Raw genomic sequence first — 21,902 nt, 5'->3', positions numbered from 1 at the left:
CCCCCAAACCACCCCCACCCCCAAAAAACGAGGACTCTTCAGTATTTAGTCAATGATTAAATGTGGAGGATGAAGATAAAGGAAGAGTCCATGATAACTAAGTTTTCTGGTTTAGGTTTGAGAAAAAAAAGCAAGACTTATTTCCTGAAAGTAAGACAAAAACACGTGTTGGAGATACCTGTGGAACATCCCAACAGAGATGTCCACTAAGCATCTATCTGGACATTTAAGCCTAATCATTTCCTCAAATACTGGTGACAGCTGAACCTGGGGAATAGATGAGTTCAACCTAGGGAGATTGTATAGAATGAGAAGAGAATCGAAAGACAGAGCTTTGGAGAGTCTTTAAACAGCTGCAGGATAAGCAAGATAAATAGCCAGCAAAGGCAACTTAGAAGGAAATTGTCAGAAAGGTAGGAGGAGAACCAGAAGGTAGAGGCCAAGGGACAAGTGACTTTTAAGAACAGAAGGGTTAACAGTGTGAAATGCACAGCGGGGTAAATAAGATGAGGATTGAAAGAGACCGCTGTGTATGCTGTTGTATAATGAATTTGTAAGAAAAGTCTCATGTATTATAGTGGAGTAAGAAGCCAGGGTGCATGGATTGAAGAGGACAGTGGCTTCATCCAGGAAGTTTGGCTGTGAAAGAAAGGACGCAGGTTAGAGAAGAACCCAGGTTCAAGGGCTTTATACTTATTGCTTGTTTAACAGGAAAAACCCAAGTATGCTTGTAGTCTGTGGGAAAGTACTTAAATGAGGAGAAGCTGAAAATATATTAGACAAGGAGAGAGAGGGAACAAGCAAATAACCATTACAGGAAGGCTTCAGAAGAAATGGTAGGAGTCTAAACTAGAGTGCTGACAGAATGGTCAGCTCTAAGTACCAAAAAAGGATGTATTTCCTTTAGAATGGAGGAAAGACATAAAGGTAGGTATATATAAATAAGTTTATAAATACGGGAAAGAATAAATAATTATGGGGGCTAGACACTGAGGGAGTTAATGTCTGGAATTCAATTTTTTTTCTCTAGGAAACACTGCTGTGGGCTGGGGTGGGTTAGGTGATTTGGTGAATGGAAAACATTCAAAACTGCTGTGGAGAGAGACAAAGACTAAGCATGCATAAAAGTTTGAGTACCTGGGAAGGCCCAAGTGAGTTTATAAACAATGAGTTTGTAGTGGCACTAATCTATAATTTGTGTGATTTCCTCTAGTATCACGGAGTAGATAAAGCTAAGTTATTAATCCAATATTAATCTAGTGCTTTAGGCTGCAGGGAAAAAGGCTCTTTGTAACTTATAGGAGGAAAGCATGACTTGAATCACTAAAATTCTCTACCATCAAGATTTTTTTTTCTTCAAGTCCTTGCCTCCAGTTACAGGTCAGCTTTCTCTTGTTGAGAAGGGTCATTTGCTTAGGAAATGCTGCATGATTATGATAGTAACATTTTGCTACCAAGTATTATGAACTCTTCATTTTTCAAGGACTGAATATTCAGGCAAAATACAAGTTCTCTTCTTTTTTCTCCAACTGAGGGTATTGTTTCAGTTCTGACTAATATTTCTACAGAAGGGGGAAAGGAACTTAAGTTCAGATCTTGTCAGATTCTTTAGGAATAGACCAAAAGGAACTACCAAGCTACAGTTGGCTATAATTTTAAATACTGATATGAGTCTCTGTAACTTTTATCACAGTATTACCCTCATGGGTATAGACAATTTCTTTTCAACACCAAATTTTGAAGAACATAAATTTTTAATTCTTCCCACTATATTGGTTCTAGAAGTATGAATGAGCTGAGATGATAATGGCTTCTCAAATACTGTCATACTTGGTTTAATATTCATTAAAGAATACTGATGAAGAATGAGTTCTATGGAGAAAAAAATCCAATGTTATAAGAATGTGCCACCGAGGAGACAGAAGACATTCTGCCAATTGTTTGGTCTATGTAACTATCTGGAGGCCAGCCCAGGTAGAAACAGGAAAAAACAAAAAACAAAAAACAAACAGTTGTAGTGTTCAGAAGTAATAATACCCTCAAAGCTGAAATGAAATTCTATTCTCAGAAAATGTGTATTATTTTTATAGTGAGATTCCATACGTAACACTCTTTATGTTGAGAGGCAACCCTAGACTGACACTTGTTATGCAGTTATCTTGAGTAAATACTCATGAATTGCATAGATTATTTCATTAAGAAGATGGGAAGGAAGTTTCTTCCTTGCAAAGGTACAGTGACCGAGAGGAACCAGACAGTAACATTTTTGTCTTGGGCACCTGATCTGCTAAGTCAATTGAAAAAGCAGCTAAGCAAGGATCATTCTGGAGATGTTTCTTCCCTAGAGCTGCCCTCTGCCCATAATTTGCCTCAAGAGTACACCTGTCTCTGTGGAAAAGAAAGGCAAGAACTGGGAAGGAATAAACTCAAGCAGGCACTTTTTTTTTTTAAGATTTTATTTATTTATTCATGAGAGACACAGAAAGAGGCAGAGACATAGGCAGAGGGAGAAGCAGGCTCCCTAAGGGGAGACTGATGTGAGACTTGATCTCCAGACTCCGGGATCACAACCCGAACCAAAGGCAGATGCTCAACCACTGAGCCAACCAGGCATCCCTCAAGCAGGCTCCTAGAAGAGCGTTAGAATACTATCCTTTAGTCTGATAATTTCAGGGTACCAGAGTATTTTCTGGAGTATTACTGGAGAGGGAAGAAAATGTCACAGATGGTAACTGTGGGTGTAGGTTATATTAAATAAGGACAAAACTTAGATACTGGGATAGACTCTTATAGCTTGACTTAATTGTGTACCTAACAAAGATAACTATGTCACATTTGGTTATGAAAACATTAATAAATGTTTTCCTGAGCCTCCTATTCCTTATTCAAGCTGGCTTAAGGAGGAACAGTGATGGGGAAAAAACAAACAAACACCCTGACATTTTTCCTTTTCATTCCTTTCCCTGGTGTATTTTAAAAGTAGATGTTCTGATGAGGCCAACAGGAAAATACACAATGAATCATTTTTATATGATGGTTGAAGCTAAGTGGAATATACAAGTGCTCTGTAATTCACCATAGCAACTAAAAGCATTAATTAGTGCAGGCAGCAAACATTAGATAGAAAAAAACAGCAGCCAGTTCATGCTGCATATACATATACAAGAACACCTTGAGAACTCAAACAATTTACATATTATTTTACTAGAAAAATAAACATTTTTCACATATAGTATTTCTGGAAATCATTACTTCTGTACATGAATAAACGAAGTAGAAAAACTTTTAAAAGGCAATATTTTATCTACTTTGTGGACCATTACACTTATGGCTAAAATTCAAATTTTTGAGTACTTATAGAGTGTAAAGATCTTATGAACATTTACTATAGGAAAAAAGGCCACTGGGAAAGGACTGCGGTTATAGAAACAAAATGAATTGCTACCACAAGATTCCACTAAATTTGTGTAAATGTGAAAAAGTACTTCCTTTTTGAACTGATTGTGGAATGCATGAGCAGGTAGCTCCATTTTCGCACCAAATGTTTTTAAGTTGCTTGTTTTTATCAGAGACAAGAAGCAATTCTGGAGCAAGAAAGAAAAATGAACCTACTAAATAGGAAATGGGGGAGTCTCATCTGCAGGGGAAAGATCAAAACTCAATTTGTAGATATGGCTATACTGCCAAACAGGTTAACCATGAATTTAATAGCTCAGGACTAAAACAATTCTACAAGCATTCCTGGTTTCAAAGTTGTATTCTTGCCACATCTCCTTTGATATTTCCTAATAACGATAAAACCAAGGACTCCTATCATGATAAGACTTAAATTATCATAAAGATGACTAAAATGAATGACTCTTCTCAGTGTGATGATCCAAGATAGTGGCTAGAACTGAGAGCGAGGCCAAGATGATGTAAAGCCAATATATTGTAGAGGGATACCGGAAAACTATAAAATCTAAATTTTCTGGTAACATCAACCAAATTTATTCTCTAGTTTAAATTTTCCAACTATAAATCTTGTCATATCTACTATTATAGATGCCTACACAAGAAATTTGATACCTATTCAACACCAATTTGTAAGGCACCGTGTCAAATATTGTAAAAAACCCAAGTATTAATGAAACACAGTTTTTACTTCAAGATTATGATACTTAAAACAGTATCAATATCTACTGGGAAAGACAGATATATATCTAACTAACTACTGTCTCAATATTTAGAGGTAACCATTATTAACACTTTCTTATCCTTTATGAAATATTTATTGTATACATATGCATATATGTGCTTGCATATATATTACACATATTGTATATATACACATAGTATAGTTAAGCAGACTTGTTTATATACACATACGTATATAATCACATTTATGCTTAGATATGGGTTCTTTTTTCTACACAAAAGGGATATTATAGCATTTTGCTTTTCTATCCAATATATCTTAAAAAGTTTTTTTGTATCACCTCATGAAGAGTTATACCATTTTTTTTTAAAGGTTTTACTTATTTATGAGAGACACACAGAGAGAGGCAGAGGGAGAAGCAGACTCCCTGCGGGGAGCCCAATGTGGGACTTGATCCCAGGATCCCGGCATCACAACCTGAACCAAAGGCAGATAGATGCTCAAGCACTTAGCCACTCAGGTGCCCCAAGTTATGCCACTTCTTAAGAAGAATGAATAGCAATGTACTGTAATTTAGTAACCAGTCCTCTATTGATGGATACTTAGTTTGTTTCTCTCTTTTTTAAACTATTACAAATAATGTTTCAGCAAACAATCCAATTAATGGGCAGAAGACATGAGCAAACATACAAATGGCCAAAAAACACATGAAAACATGCTCAATATCACTCGGCATCAGGGAAAACCTGATCAAATCAAAACCACAATGAGATCCCACCTCATACTAGTCAGAATGGCTAAAATTAACAAGTCAGGAAACAACAGATGTTGGTAAGGATGAGGACACGAAAAAAGGGGAACCTTCTTATACTGTTAGTGGGAATGCGAGCTGGTGCAGCCACTCTGGAATATAGTATGGAAGTTCCTCAAGAAGTTAAAAATAGAGCTACCCTATGACCCAGCCATCGCACTACTGAGTATTTTCCCCAAAGATACAAATGTAGTGATCCAAAGGGGCAGCTACACCTCAATGTTTATAGCAGCAATGTCCACAATAGGCAAATGATAGAGAGAGCCCAGATGTCCATTGACAGATGCATAAATAAAGAAGATGTGGTACACACACACACACACACACATATATGTATATGATGGACTACTTACTATTCAGCCATCAAAAACAATGAAATCTTGCCATTTGCAATGACATAGATGGAACTAGAGGATATTATGCTAAGCAAAATAAGTCAATCAGAGAAAAACAATTACCATATGATTTCACTCATATGTGGAATTTGAGAAACAAAACAGGATCACAGAGGAAGAGAGGAAAAAATAAGACAAAATCAGACAGGGAGACAAACCATAAGAGACTCTTAATCATAGGAAACAAACAGGGTTGCTGGAGGGGAGGTGGGTTGAGGGATGGAGTAACTGGGTGATTGGCATTAAGGAGGGCACATAATGTAATGTGTGTTATATACTCTAGATGAATCACTGAACTCTACCTCTGAAACCAATAATACATTATTGGTATTGGTATAATACATTATACATTAACTGAATTTAAATAAAATTTAAAAAATTGAAAAAAACTCCAAATGTTTCAGTAAGTATCCTTGTTTATGTCTTTGTGTACTTGCACAAATATATCTAGAAAGAAAGCTTTTAGAAGCAGAATTGTTCAGTAGGTCTTTTTCAAGGCCTCTGTAGTCTACCTGATGTTAAGCAGGGCCAGAAGGTGGTGTAGGGATCTTCTGTGCCCCCTCCTATTGTTTTGTTCCAACTTCTCTGCCTTCTTCACCATCTTTCTTATGTTAGAAACTCATGAGGCAGTTGCACTGTTTTCTCCTGACCTCCTTTCCTGGTCACTCTCTCATTCCCAAGGACTTTAGGTCTGGTTTAGTGTCCTTCTTTTCACTGCTGCTCCTTTCAGGATTTTCAGTGACTTTCACATCAACATGGATTACTCATATCACATCCTGGTCTTCTCACCCAGAATGATCTGTTCTTCCATCCCTCGTAATCAACATCCATAATTATAACATAAACTTTTTACTATAAGTATCTGTACTGTGAAGTCTTGAATTCAAGATCTTTTTCTCTAATAATCACCTCCTCAATTTCTAATTCACTTACACTAATACTTCTATCTTAATAATTCTTTGACTTAAGACTTCCAATCCACAAAACAAATACTTTATTTACCATCCAATACCCTCCTTCTGTTTTCAATTCCCCAAATCCTGGTTGGGCCTAGCTACCAGCCTTGCCCTCATTTAATCTAGTATAGCCAAAAGTTGCTGGAGAAAACCACACAATTAGACCATAACCTCTATTTTAAAGATTTCATTCATTCATTCATTCATTCATTCATTTAAGGGGGAAAGTGGGGGGCAGGGACAGAGGGAGAGGAGCAAGCAGACTCCATGCTAAGTGCAGAGCCCACACAGGGCTCGATTTTAAGACTCCAGAATAGTGACCTGAGTCAAGAGTCAGACGTTTAACCAACTGAACCACCCAGGCACCCCTCTATTTTAGTTTATTATTATTATTATTTAAAAGATTTTATTTATTTGAGAGAGAGAGGAAGTGAGAGAGATAGAGAGCATGAGCAGTGGGGAGAAGGAGAGGGAGAAGCAGGCGCTCCACTGAGCAGGGAACCCAACGCAGGGCTCAATCCCAGGACCCTGGGATCATGACCTGAGGTGAAATCAGATGTTTAACTGACTGAGCCACCCAGGTGCCCCACTACTTTAAATTAATGACTATAAAACTCTAATGGGCACTCAATTTGGCTAGAAGTCCTAATTATATTTCCCTAGTAAATCTGATTCCTGGCCTGCAAGATGACAGTTTCACAATGTTTTCTCTTCTTACCCACTACCTCAGCTGATAACTTGACATCATATTTTACTGAGAAAATAGAAGCAATCAGACAAGATAGTCCCATATTCTCACCATCAAAATTGTTAAAAAGAAAAAAGTACTTCTTTAAAAAAAAAAAAAAGTACTTCTGTTTCTATCTGGATCCCCTAGACTTCACTTCTGCAGCTCTTCCTCTTTCTCTTCTGTATTTTTGACTTTACTTTCTTTAGGGTAATTCTCATCAGATTACAGTCTCATCAGATATGCTCTAGAATCTCTTTCCCTTGAGCTCACACTCTCTCCTAGCTACCATCCCATTTCTCTGACATCTTCATGCAAAATTTCTTTAAAAGTGTGATATACATTTGTTATCTCTATTTTATCTTACATCCTGTAACCCGGATTTGGTTTTCAATCTCCCTGAAACTACGGAATAGGTCACCAAAGACCTTCATGTTGCCCTATCTGATTCTGTACTGTTTTCACCTTTACCTCTCAGAAGACTAGATTCAGGTTACCACAGGCTTCTTGGTCTTTATGACACCATGCTCCCCTGGTTTTCCTTCTACCTTTCTGTCTCTTCCTCGGTCTCCATTTCTGGCTCCATGTCTTCTACTCAGTGCTCGGTCCAGGGCTCTTTTCTTTTTTTCTTTCAGTGATCTTATATATTTTATATCCCATAGCTTTAAATATCACCAAAATCTTGTTGACTCCCCATTTATTATCTAACATTTCTACTTGGTTATCTAATAGGCACCTGCAACTTTGCCCCCCCAAACCCGAGAATTATTCTTGATTCTCTCTTATGGTAAGACGGTAAGAGTAGATACCCCCTTTAATGGAGTAGATCCATTAAACAAGTCTATCGATTCTTTCTCTCTCAGGCCCCTTAACCAAACCTCTTTTATTCCTTACCTAGACTATAACAACTGCCTCCTAAGTAGTCTCCCTGCTATTTTTGCCCTCAAAAATCCATTCTCAAAAACAAAAACAAAAAACCAACAAAAAACCATTCTCCCCACAAGGTGATCCTATAAGTAATTCGGTTCATGTCACTTACATGCTAAATTCTTCAATGGTCTCCTATGACATTTAAAATTTAAAACCCCTCTTAACCAGGGCCTTTAAGACCCTAAGTAATCCAGTCCCTACTTATTTTTTCAATTTATTTCCTCCTAACTCACTATGCACCAACCACCCTGGGCTTTTTTCTGTTCCATGAACTTGCCAAGTTCTCTCTTTCTTCAAGGCCTTTGCTCTGGTGTTCCTTTTGCTTGGGATGCATTTTAATTGTTATGTGATTCGCTCTGTCTTGTAATTTTTTTTTAAAGATTTTATTTATTTATTCATGAGAGAGAGAGAGAGAGAGAGAGAGAGAGAGAGAGAGACGGACGTAGAGACACAGGCAGAAGGAGAAGCAGGCTCCATGCAGAGAGCCTGACATGGGACTCGATCCCAGGTCTCCAGGATCACACCCTGAGCTGAAGGCAGTGCTAAACCCCTGAGCTACCCGGGCTGCCCTCTGTCTTGTAATTTAAAGCTCATCTTAAATAGCATTTCCTCAAGAGAGGTTCTCTTATTATTATTTTTTTAACTGATACTATAACTTTTTTTTCTTTAAAAAATTTTTCATTTAAATTCAATTAATTAACATATAATGTATCCACCTCCCCTCCAAAGATCCTTGGTTTGTTTCCTATGATTAAGAGTTTCTTAAGGTTTGTCTCCCTCCCTGATTTCGTCTTGTTTTATTTTTTCCTCAGTTCACTCCATTTAAAGCAACCCTCCTCACCTCTACAAAGTTATGTTGTAGGTTATTACCCTATTTATTTCCTCAGTAGCACTTAATATCCTTCAAATTTTATTCTTTGTTTATTTGTTTACTGTCTTCAGCATGTCAGTTCCTTAAGGGCAGGTAACTTGTCTTTCTTGTTACTTCTATTTCCCCAGCCTTTATCATGTAAAAGAGCCATCTTTTCCTTTCAGAAGTTTATTACAGTTATAAATATACTATTTATATACTATTATAGTATACTAACATATACTATTCTTTCAAGACTCTTAGGTTAAGATTAGCTGAAATGATAGAAGAATTCTACCAATAGTAACAATTCGCATATCAATCTATCCAACAGCGTTCCATTACATATATTAAGCTTTTTATAATATGTGGTCCCAGTAAAAAACACATAAGAATTTATAACAAAGTAGACTTTGTGTATATTTAAAAGTTCAGGTTGATCTAAGTAAGTTGTTCTGGATGAGTTAAAACTAACAGACTACTGGATTAAAATGACAATTAATTGCTTCCTTTGGTTAATACCCCAAAAGCAAGCCTTTACAACAGTTTTTGACATACTGAAGACACTCAATAAAAAAATATTTGTTATATTTTTATAACATAATTAATGTTATAACATAATTATAACATTATAATATCCTGTTATAAAAGGATAGAGCAATTGAATTATTAACTATATTTGTACTTAGGTAATAATGACAAATGCTACCAGATTGCTGACAACTGATAAATGTGCATTTTGCTGGAAGAGCATCATTTTGAGCTTTCGTTGGAATTGAATCACCCAAATTAGAAAGGTTTCCTGTTACGAACCAACCATAAATAATATACTCTTCTGGTGGTCTCTGGTGTCCCTTTAGCAATAAGTAGCTAACTCCTTGTTCAATAATTCTTAATTGAAATTCATAAAAAAGTAATATTTTTATTTTTATCATACTAATTAGAAGGCCATTTAATAGAGTTACACTGGTTTTCAAAAAGCCTCTAAGACAGGTGAATAGCTTTAGGCTGGTTTGCACAGTTTCCACTAAGCTGACATTTCTGAATCTTGATACCAAGGTCCTTAAACATTTTATCTGAATGAATATACTGTCTGAAATTAACCCCAGATATTCTGCCTCTCAACCTTGGATTTTTTTTTAAAGATTTTATTTATTTATTCATGAGAGACACGGAAAGAGGCAGAGACAGAGGCAGAGGGAAGCAGGCTTCCTGCAGGGAGCCCAAAGTGGGACTTGATCCCAGGACTCCAGGATCATGCCCTAGGCTGAAAGCAAGCTCTCAACCGCTGAGCCACCCAGGCATCACACAACTTTGGGTTTTTTAAAAAGATCTTTTTTTTCTGTTGTTACCAAATTACAGAGTTTTTTTTTTTTTTTTTTTAGGAACAAAATAGAAAAAAATACATTTTATCATGTAAAAGAGCCATCTTTTCCTTTCAGAAGTTTATTACAGTTATAAATATACTATTTATATATTATTATAGTATACTAATATATACTCTTCTTCCAAGACTCTTAGGTTAAGATTAGCTGAAATGACAGAAGAATTCTACCAATAGTAACAATTTGCATATCAATCTATCCAACAGCGTTTTATTACATATATTAAGCTCTTTATAATATATGGTCCCAGTAAAAAATACAAAATAATTTATAACAAAGTAGACTTTGTGTATATTTAAAAGTTCAGGTTGGTCTAAGTAAGTTGTTTTGGATGAGTTTTGTTTTTATTAAAACTAACAGACTACTGGATTAAAATGACAAATTAATTGCTTCCTTTGGTTAATACCCCAAAAGCGAGCCATTCTTAGCTCCTGTATAACAAATGGCCTTTGTTAATTAGGTCTCAGTTTGTATGCTGGCCACATTTGGCAAAGTCCAGTCCTCACCAAAAATAGTAACAACCTGTTCTGGATGGCAATCAAGCAGCAAATCTATTTTTGGCTTTAATGTTTGAAACTCCAAATGTTAAATGCCATGGAACCGAACCTTAAATGGCATAAGTAAACTCATCTGAAACTAAAGGACAGAATACAAGAATTTGGGATACTCCAAAATACCTGTTTCTTTATTCCAAAAGAAATAATCTTTCAGGCTTAGCAGATGAATTTAATCCTGACACATGTAAAACCAAAAGAATCTCAGAACTAAAATAACAGAGCAATATAATCTTAGTTGTAGTCTCTTACAACACTCTACATTTCCATTTTCTTAGTGTTTCTGGTTTTTATTATTAATATCTTGGTTATCTTACCTGTCTCTGAGTGTGCTGGGGCCTAGATAAGGATACAAATTTTCCTTAAGCTTTCCTTTGATGAGATGGTCCAGAGTCTCATGTAGGAAAGGTTGATGTTGAGTATACACATTTTCTACTCCCTAAGGGGAAGATGATTCTTATATCATTTTTGGGAAATTTGCAATATAACAGTTAATGATACTCATCAGAAAAGGACATGCACTCAACAGGGATTTCATGGGATAGATTCCAATAGGGATTTTATGGTTAAATAATTTTTTTAAAGATTATTTATTTATTTATTCATAGAGACAGAGACAGAGAGAGGCAGAGGCACAGGCAGAGGGAGAAGCAGGCACCATACAGAGAGCCTGACATGGGACTCGATCTGGGGTTTCCAGGATCATGCCTCAAACCGCTGCGCCACCGGGGCTGCCCTGGTTAATTTAAAAATTTCTTTTCATCAAGAGAAATGTTCCAATCTCATAAAAATGCTTTGTAATTTAAGCCTAGCTATTATAAAAGAATTTCAAATGGAATTGTTTAAATCCTTTATCATCTCTTTTTGTGAAAATGTGATATGATAGGCAGAGCAAATAAAAGGAAAAGACCATGTAGAAAAGGAGTCTAGAAACACTCAGGAAAATGGAAATATTTCAGGAAACATAAGAAAGGCTTGCAGATTAAAATTATTATTATTATTATTATTTACTATTTTAAGAAAATATTATTATTTTTTATTCTTTTATTTTTATTTTTTAAGATTTTATTTATTTATTCATGAGAGAAACACAGAGAGGCAGAGACACAGGCAGAGGGAGAAGCAGGCTCCATACAGGGAGCCCGACATGGGACTTGACCCTGGGTCTCCAGGATCACGCCCTGGGCCCAAGGCAGGAGCTCAACCGCTGAGCCACCAGGGATCCCAAGAAAATATTTTTAAAAGATTTAGAGTGGTTTGCTTCATCTTTAATTTCCTTCAAAGAAAAACTACCAAACAAATCTTAAAAATGATAAACAAGTGGAGTAATACAGTTATGACTAACAGAATTGTCCGTCATTTTACTCTTGGGTATTTCCTGGAAATATTTCATTATTCCCTGTTCAGCTGCTTGGTCCAATGCTGATGCTGCTCCAATAGAGAAAGCATTTGAAGAAAAAGCTATCAGGAGGATGTCTGCTTTAATTTCATTTAATTGACATAGTACTAAATCAGCAGCAATCTTAAAGTTACTTTGAAGATCATTTTTATTCACTGTTTCTCATTTAAGAAAGCAGAAGGGGAAAAAAAAAAGAAAGCAGAAGGGACATGCCATACCTTCAATCCTTTGAGGAACTGTTTGGTAATAGCCACAGCATCTTTGGGGCTGAAGAGGTCACTTCCTCTGACCCGTTTACCACCATATTCAACTACTGCAGACACGAGCTAAAAGGAAAAAAGAGAAACCACCTTTTACTGCTTAGGGATCAGGAAATTAATTTCATAAGAAAATACCCTTATTAAGGAAATTAAGACAAGAGAGGACAGAATTATACATTTCTGTAAGTAAAAACAGTATGACTTCTCATTTGTCAGAACTAAAAATATAAATAATAAAGTTGCTACCTGTTTGGTGGGATTAATATATAAATTTGGTTACCTTTCGATACTTCTCAGAAACACCTTTGTTCCTGAGGTCCATCATTAGTCCTGGTAGGCTATTGCTGCTGTGTCGCTCATAATGTAGAGCATAAAGCATCACCAGGCGGGCAGCATCAAACTCTGTCACTTTGGGGTTCTGCAGGAGCCTCTTTACATTCTGAAAAAAGAAAGAGCTGATATTTCTCTCCCCTTCACCTGCGTGATATATAATATCTTAGGTCTAATAATTATTGAATTGGCAGTGATATATCTGAGTTCATGAATAAGATTACAACTATGGCAATGTACGGGTCCTAGGTTTAGCAATTGTTTCAGCTACAGAAAATTAAATGCCTTTGCCTAAGACAAGAATTAAATTAAGGAAAAAAATTCCCACTGCAATTGCTTTAGGACAAAAATGAATTTAACTCCTTTCTTTCCTTTGATGAGATGGTCTATGGTCTCATGTGGAAAAGATTGCAATTTCCTTGCTAAAACAAGGAACACAGATTATTTCCACTATTTCAATCAATACAGCACACAACAGAACTGATCTGTTGACTTGTAAAACTATTGCTTAGTGTTAGTGACTGCCAGAGATATGGAGACAAGTTGGTAGAATTTTTTTTTAAGATTTTATTTATTTCTTCATAGAGACACAGACTGAGAGAGAGAGAGAGGCAGAGACACAGGCAGAGGGAGAAGCAGGCTCCATGCAAGGAGCCCGACGTGGGACTCGATCCCAGGTCTCCAGGATCATACCCCGGGCTGCAGGTGGCGCTAAACCGCTGTGCCACTGGGGCTGCCCAAGTTGGTAGAATTTTATGTAGGAGGACTAGGCTTAATCTCCAAGAAGCATCAGATGTAACAATATGTCTCAACATGGCTTTCAGAGATATGAGTATGTAAAGCATGTAATCTCTAAATTGAACACTTAATGATCTTAAGAGGACAGGTACTGACAGCAAAGGCTGCTACACAAAATCATGTAGGTTCTGTCAATCCTCACATTAAGGGACTTCCCTAGAGTATGTATTTATATTTATTATGCAGCAGAACAAATTAATTAAAGCCGAGAGATACTTTGTGATCCCCCTCTAAACATAAAGCACCATGCCAGGCACTGGAGGGGATTCAGAGGTGAATTAGACACAGTTTATGTCCTCAGTGAGTTCACAGACAAGGAGGTGAGGAGAATGAAACAATTACAGCCTATTCTGCTACAAAGCACATTTCTTGAATGCATTTTAACTCTACGAGATCATTGAATATGGGAATGGTGTCAGTTTAACATGGAAAGTATATTGATTTATATGTAGTTTTTCCAGCATGTTAGTATTAAGAAGGAAATAGGGATAAGCTTCCTCTTGAAAGAGGAAGCTTTAAGACTATGTTAGGAAAAAAGGATGTAAATCCTATACCAGTGTTTTTTGCAAGAAGTAGCTGGTTTTGGGTTGTCTGGGTAGCTCAGTGATTGAGCATCTGCCTTTGGCTCAGGCGATGATCCCGGGATCCTGGGATTGAGTCCCGCGTCAGGCCACCTACAGGAGCCTGCTTCTCCCTCTGCCTATGTCTTTGTCCCTCTCTGTGTCTCTCATGAATAAATAAACAAATCTTAAAAAAAAAAAAGTAGTAGCTGGTTTTATACCTTTAAGGACTGCTGTATTTTCCACAGTATTAAGCTATCCGGGGAAAGGGCAAGTACAAATGAAAAGGATGCAAAGATATTTCTCTGAGTTAAAAAGCAAAAAAAATGACAGCCAAAAAACGACGGATATCCCCATATTATATTTTTAATTTTGGTGAAACTAGTTTGTATGAGAAGCAAAAGTTTCTGTGACCTTACATCCTGAAGAATAACCAGGAATAAGGAAGGCTACAATGGATGAACTGAGTATATTTCTGGGTGCAAATGCCTATGGAGATTTAACTGTGCTAATATTTTTATTAGGCTTATCATTATTTTTATGAGGGCACTGAGTACAAAGTTATACAGATTTTTTTTAGCTAGGTAGATTTTAAGTGACCTGCTTATAACCCTATTTTCCCATAACACTTTTTTATTTTTTGTACATGATTTTGCAGAATAGGAGATTTTTCAGAAAAACATATGTGGTATTATAACAGAAACATATGTTTGCAAAAAACAAAACAAGAAACAAAAACTGAGAAACAGTGCAATGCAGGAAAGGGGAGAGAGTGAAGAAAAGTACACTTGGTTGCTGAGGAATCCAGAAGGATTTCATAAAGATGGTGACATTTGCAAAAGGCCCTAAAGAATCAGTAAGTGTTGGAATTAGCCTGGGAGACTCTCTTAACAGGAACATGGCAGGGATCCCTGGGTGGCTCAGCGGTTTAGTGCCTGCCTTCAGCCCAGGGCGTGATCCTGGAGTCCCGGGATCGAGGCCCACATCGGGCTCCCTGCATGGAGCCTGCTTCTCTCTCTGCCTGTGTCTCTGCCTCTCTCTCTCTGTGTCTCTCATGAATAAATAAATAAATCTTAAAAACAAAACAAAAAAACCCAGGAACATGGCAATCAGAGAAAGAAATGGGTTCAGTTGAAAGACTGACAAGAGCTTTGGAAGGCACTAGATTCTGGGGACACAACATCCAAATGAAGCTTTCCAACTTACAAGATGCTTTCCTGTACCTTATCTTTTTCATGCTTCACAACAACCGGTCTAATGTTTAAGAACTCTTCTGTTCACACCAAAGAGCACTATGATGACATGGGGAACCTCCCAGGTGGCTCTCAAGTAGGAAGGTCTCTGGGGAAGATTCCTATTGTTGCTATTTTAAGTGAATATTTCACTAGCATCATCTTTAAGGAATCAAAAGGGAAGAAATTTCTCTTCTATAGATTTAAACCTTGCAGTCATAAGAATTTCCTTACTTTTTTTTCTTTTGTGGTACCCTTTCCAGAGCAATCACAGAATACAGACTATTTAGAATATCTGTTCAAATTCGCCACTAGTTTCTAGGATAATATGAAGAAATTTCAGAGTAAAAACTATTACCAAGTAAGAATACCCTATTTCCTATGTCTCTCAATCAACTTAGCCTAAGTTTAAAACATCCATCTGGGATCTCTTTTTATGGGCACGATGTTTCAATTTCTGCCCTTGGGGTCACTCTCTTTTTACCTTAAATCTACTCAATTTCTATATTTTTTAGCAAATCTGAGATTCTCAATTAACTATAAAAACCACAGAACTGGTATAGGGGGGCAGCCCCAGTGGTGCAGTGGTTTAGTGCCGCTTGCAGCCTAGGGCATGATCCTGGAGACCCTGGATCGAGTCCCGCATCGGGCTCTCTGTATGATGCCTGGTTCTTCCTCTGCCTGTGTCTCTGCCTCTCTCTGTCTCTATGAATAAATAAATAAAACCTTAAAAAAAAAAAAAAAGAACTGGTATAGGGACAAAGACTGCTGCAATAAGCCTGTACCCTCCTCCTTTGTTGGTTACTTTTACTTGCATCTTGACTCTTGGCTCTTTCCCATTAAAGAATCCACTTCTCTTCCTTGAGATTTGGTGCTTGTTATTTAGAGTCCCTGGTCTGACTCTTAGCTCTCCCTTGAGGACGTGGCCCAGATGTGAACCAAGATTACTTTGAGTAGATTATTTCGCTTACTTTTGAGCCCTTAGAACCCAACCCATGACTCAGGTCAGTGTTCCAGCGAGGCTTATCTATTTCTTCATGGAAGGAAACACGTAGGTAACAAGGTAAGTTCTTTCTTCTCTTTCACTTTATGTAAGTTCTTGAAGAAGAAGGGCATTTTTGTCTGCCTAGATCCCATATTATCCTCTGACTTGATTTTGAACATTTCACTCATGGCTAGTTGACTCATCAACTTGATTGATAGTGGCATACATTACATTGAAATTCCAGGGTACTAACCAGGGAAGAGGAGAAAACAATCTGAGGGACTTCTAATTACACAGCAGGTATCTGCTACGTGGCGGTACTTATATGTTGGACATATGAGTGAATTATATAATGAACTTCTGACTTCTCTTTTCTTAATAAATTTTCCATAAACCTTGAGACTTTCAAAAGAGAAAAGTATACTTCACATAATAACAATGGCTGAGTAGAGTGAAAGAAAACTACTGTCCTCTTAAGAAGATAGGATTCAAACACAGAATTCAATGAATTCTAACATTCATATAGGCCTAATCAAAGAATAGGAAAAGGAAAGCAAACACACTATCTCTGAAGGTCAAGTTTTAAAAAGAAGCTAATGGTCACTCAAAAAACATCAGTTAAAAAACAGTTTTTTTCTGATATTTAAGATCTTTTCATTGTTTGGGCTACTTTTCTATTTTCTTCTACCAAAACTATGATGAAGCAGCACAACCCAGAACACATTTTTATAAAGACATAGTTACACCACTGTATAAATTACAGATGAAGTCAGCAACCAAAAATAGTCTTTATTTTTTGTTTTAATTTAACCTAAAGAACAAGAACTCTACCTTGGTATGTACTATCACATTAATGTAGTAACATCATCAATGAATAGCATGATAATAAGCCAGCAGATTAGAACAGCAGGATGAAATTGGCAGAAGCCTTCAACATGCTGATATGATAAAAAAAAAATGAGTCTAATCTAACAGTTTGAAATAAAAGTGTTGTGGAACGATTAAGAGGTTAGCTAGGAAAAATGATAGAAAGTAGGTAGGACCAAATTCCATTGACTGGTAAATATATCTGTCATATTCTTTTCCTTAATGACTAGTCAAAAGAAGAAAACTAAAATACTTAGCTTTGCTGTAGGTCTTCTGCTGGTCAACACTGTCTGAAACACTGGCTAAATGTTGGGTTAGAGAGAAAAATGATCATTTTTATTCTTAATTGGTGAAAGTAAAATTGTCACCTCGATGTGTCCCAAACAATTTTCCTATAATTTTAATGAGAAGCAGAAAACCCTTCTCAAAGCAGGGAGGAAGAGATCCGAGGTGATGAGTAGATAAGAAAACAATGTCCCGGTTGCCATAAAGAAAATAGAATATATTAACAAATAATAGTACAGTTCTACTTATTGAATGTTGCTAAGTACCAGGTACCATATTAAGTGCTTTACATGTACTAGCTCACTGGACCCTCACAAAAATCTTTAAGTACTATGATTTTTCTCCATTTTACAGACAAAAAGACTAAGACTTAGAGTGGTTATAATTTTCAAAGCCAAGCCATCAAATTCCCAAACTCTCAGCCACTACTCTATACTGCTTCAAACAGAACTCTTTCTCTTCATTTTTCTAACAAGTATTTATTGAGTCTTTACTATATACCATTAATAGGACGATTTGAGGTCTTTTATTACCCAAGGTCAGGAAAGAAGTATATAAAAATAGAGTAATTCTTCCTTCCAAACAAAAAGCTATAATATGACACATGGGGGAAAAAACTGCTTACTTTCTGAAGATATTTCTCTTCATGGCATAAAAAAAAAAAAATTCCTCACTAATCAAATGATTCTTTTCCAAGGCTATGGATAGGTTTTAATGATAGTACATTGCAGTTTGGTTCTTATGAAAATTCTTCTAAATCAAATTTTTGTTAGTCTGTAGGGTAACTGGTTAGAAGTGGCAGCAATTTATAGGTTAATTTTTAGCAATAGAATTTTTTTCCCTTCACCATGATACAGTTACTATTCAATAAAGTAAATCCCTTTCCTACTAAAAAACCTCAATTCATTGCTTCATGACATATTATCATCTAAGGTCAGACCAAGGAATGCTATAACCAATCTAGGGGTCAGGCCCCTGGCACATACTCACTACCAGACAAAAGCTCCATTTATAGACTATTTAAATCGTATTGCCAAAGAAATCCTTTATGGTGGGGGAGTCCAAATCAATTGCTCACTGTAAAACCCTAATTAACATGGGCAAGAAAACCTTCAAAGGATAACTTTTAAAAATACCACGAATGGATCACAAATGGAATTCATATTTTAAAGTATCTATTTTTTTCTTTTAAAGTGAATAAGAAATAAGGTTTCTTTCTTTTTTTTTCTTTTTTATTCATAGAGACACACACACACACAGAGGCAGAGACACAGGCAGAGAGAGAAGCAGGCACCATGCATAGCCTGACGTGGGACTTGATCCAGGGTCTCCAGGATTACGCCCTGGGCTGCAGGCGGCGCTAAACCGCTGCACCACCAGGGCTGCCCAGAAATAAGGTTTCAGGCAAGGAATTATAGCAACCTTGTCTGCTTTCCATATATAGAGAGATACAAATAAAGATACTGGAACTGGCTAGTGGTTAAGTTTGGTTCTATTGTTTCAAAGGGAAAAATAAAATGATAAACAGAAGGAAATTTACATTTAATTATAGAATAAATTTTTTTTATTTAACAAGAGAAGAAAATCAATTTTCTTGGGAAAGATAAAAAGTTTTCACAAGAATACTTCTATGGGCCCACAAAACAACTGCAAACTGTGATTAATAGTACTGTTTCAAGTAGGTTGGTCACTAAATAGATTGTGATACATCTTTACAAAGGAATGCTATTTAGTGACTGAAAAGAGTGAGTGTTTAGGTTCTGATCTGGAACAGTCTCTGAGATAAATGGTTAAGTAACAAGGCAAAATGCAGAACTATGTGTATAGTATGGTATCGTCTGAATTAAAAAAAAAAAGAATGAGGGGGAGGGAGTGAAAGGGAGAGATACACATATCACACAGACTTGTGCAGATACAGGATAACTAAGGATGCATGTGAGACTAGTAACAGACTCATTTTTTACTACATATCTCTTTCACCAAGTACTTATATTATCTCTTTAAGAATTAGAATTCAAGGGTGCCTGGGTGGCTCAGTCGTCTAAGTGTCGGCCTTTGGTTCAGGTCATCATCCCAGGACATCAAGTCCTGCATCGGGCTCTCTGGTCAGCTGGGAGTCTGCTTTTCCCTCTCCCTCTGCCCTTCCCCACTGCTTATGCTCCCTCCCCCCCCCCCCATAAATAAATAAAAAATGTTTTAAAAAACGAATAAGAGGAAAGCCCGGGTGGCTCAGTGGTTGAGTGTCTGCCTTCGGCTCAAGGCATGATCCCAGGGTCCTGGGATCGAGTCCCACATCGGGCTCCCTGCTCAGTGGGGAACCTGCTTCTCCCTCTGCCTGTGTCTCTGCCCCTCTCTCTGTGTCTCTCATGAATAAATAAATAAATCTTTAAAAAAAAAAAACGAATTAGAATTCAATACAATTGAAAAAATAATAAAATCAGCCTAAAAGTTCTTTGAAAGGATTAAAGAATATAGGGATAAAATTCAGTGGTGACTGAAGCCCTTTTCATAAATATAAAGCAAACAGCATCTTAAGAAACATTCAAAAGTAGCAACTCTAAATCCCAGTAAGGACCTTGCTATTACTAGAGCAATCACAGGTAGGTGGATTTCCTTGTTTTAGTTGTACCATATATTTAAAGTATTATGCTTAGAAGAAGGGAACCAATATTTACCAAGCACCTATCATATAAGAAACATTTTACATATCTCACTGAATCCTAGTAACAATCTAAAGTTTGAAATCTTTATCTGTGAGGCTTGGGCAAAATAAGTAATTCTTTCCCCCCAAAATTCTGATATGTAGAGACAGAATAAAGTCAGGACAGTCTGGCTCCAAAGCCTGTATTGTTTCCATTATACCATTTTGGCTTTATTTTGTAAAGTCAAGTTGAATTGCAGGAGGGAAAGAAAGAGATTGGGTTGTAGAATATAGGGTCCTATTATAAGGACATGTACTTCTTATGGTGAGTGCCTGAGAAATGTAGACCTCTCAAAGGACTCTCATTCCCAAGTGACTTCTTGCCAGTGATACCACATGCCATTTCTCAGGAAGCTTGGAATTATCAGATTTGTTCTGTCTTGTTATCTTTATATCCAATCTGTCGCTAAATTGTTTTTTTCCCTTTGAATTCTCAGATTTGCCTTTACTGAGCATTTTTAGTACTATCACTGTGAGTCTACTGGCCTGACTTCAGCTTTTTCACCTCTAAAGCATCCTTACTAGATTAAATTGCCTAAAATACTGCTTTCATTATATGGATTTTCTGCATATGGCCCTACAATGGATCTCTTTGCTTATCTCAGCAAGTGCAAATTCCTCTCCCAAGTTTCTTCATAAACTGGTTCCTGTTTACAAATTCAATTTTATCTCCTATTTCTCTTCCACACCCACTCTCCAACAGGTCGCACTGTTTATTATTTTCTGCATATTTCTACCTCTTTGCTTTTGCTGTTATTCCTGACTGAAATCCTCCTCCAGATTCTATTCATTCTTGGTGGTCCATCTTAATATCGCCTTCTCTAAGGAACTGTCCTTAATAGCCTCAAATCTTATTTTGAGGTTATTTTGACTTAATTAAATATTACCTTGAAATACCACCTATGTATTTCTTGTGCTTTAGTTTTGTCGCTTTGACAATGCTGTACATTTCTTGAGGCCAAGGTCTGATTATGTCTCTTCTCTTCTAAAATGCTCTGGTTGCTCTCAACATTTTAAGATTAAAGCCCAATCTCCTTTTGATGGTCATAATCAGGCCCCAGGCTGTCTTTCTGGCTTATCTTAGACCATGCATCTTGTACCCTGCACTAGCTACACTGAATTATTCTCTGTTCCTTTCATTCTCTGCCCCCGCCCCCCCATCTCCCATCTCTGTGTCTGCATTCTCTCTGCCAAGAATTTCCCCTCTCCTCCCTGGTTGGAGCACTCTACTCTGTTTAGTGCATTCCTGCCTGTTTGTCCAGACCTAAGTCTTATGTCTTCTTCTTTAAGAAGCTTCATCCTTAGGGGAAATAGCTGTCCTTCCTCTGTATTCCATATCCCTTTGTAAATATATCTAGTATATTAGCATTTGTAGCATGATAATTCCTGGTTTAAATTTCTTTCTTCCTTACTATATTGTGAGCTCTTTGAGGAAAAGGAAAAGAGGTCTTCTTCTTTGTACCTCTGGATCCTTATAGCACAATGTACACGTGGCAAGCATTTACATGTTCATGGAATAAACAGCAGGTGTTCAATAATAAAAAACTTAAGATAATGCATTTTAATAAAAATTGTATCTTTAAAATCATCCTTACAACGTGAGATAAATGTCATTATATCTATTTTACAGATAAGGAAACTGGCTCAGAAATTAAGCCAACAGTTCCAGGTCACTAAGCCAGTAAGTGACAAATGGTTAAATCCAGATCTTCTGATTTTAGTTTAGTATTCTTTCTAGC

At 36.8% G+C, this 21,902-nt stretch overlaps 1 protein-coding gene across 2 annotated transcripts in view; it reads right to left on the bottom strand.

The window, feature by feature from the left end:
* The window catches only part of VPS45 (vacuolar protein sorting 45 homolog), a 69,035-nt gene that overhangs the window by 31,524 nt on the left and 15,609 nt on the right, over positions 1-21,902 (bottom strand). For both annotated transcript variants that reach the window (XM_055312155.1, XM_055312156.1), the window contains exons 11-13: positions 12,686-12,844; positions 12,364-12,471; positions 11,064-11,185 (exon numbers count right to left, since the gene is read on the bottom strand). In XM_055312155.1, coding sequence (XP_055168130.1) covers positions 11,064-11,185; positions 12,364-12,471; positions 12,686-12,844 — 389 coding nt within the window. The remainder of the gene's footprint in view (positions 1-11,063; positions 11,186-12,363; positions 12,472-12,685; positions 12,845-21,902) is intronic.

This window comes from Nyctereutes procyonoides, unplaced genomic scaffold (genome assembly GCF_905146905.1).
Source record: "Nyctereutes procyonoides isolate TBG_1078 unplaced genomic scaffold, NYPRO_anot_genome, whole genome shotgun sequence".
Lineage (NCBI taxonomy): Eukaryota > Metazoa > Chordata > Mammalia > Carnivora > Canidae > Nyctereutes > Nyctereutes procyonoides.
Note: the sequence above shows the minus strand (reverse complement) of the source record. Positions and strands in the feature narration are given on the sequence as shown.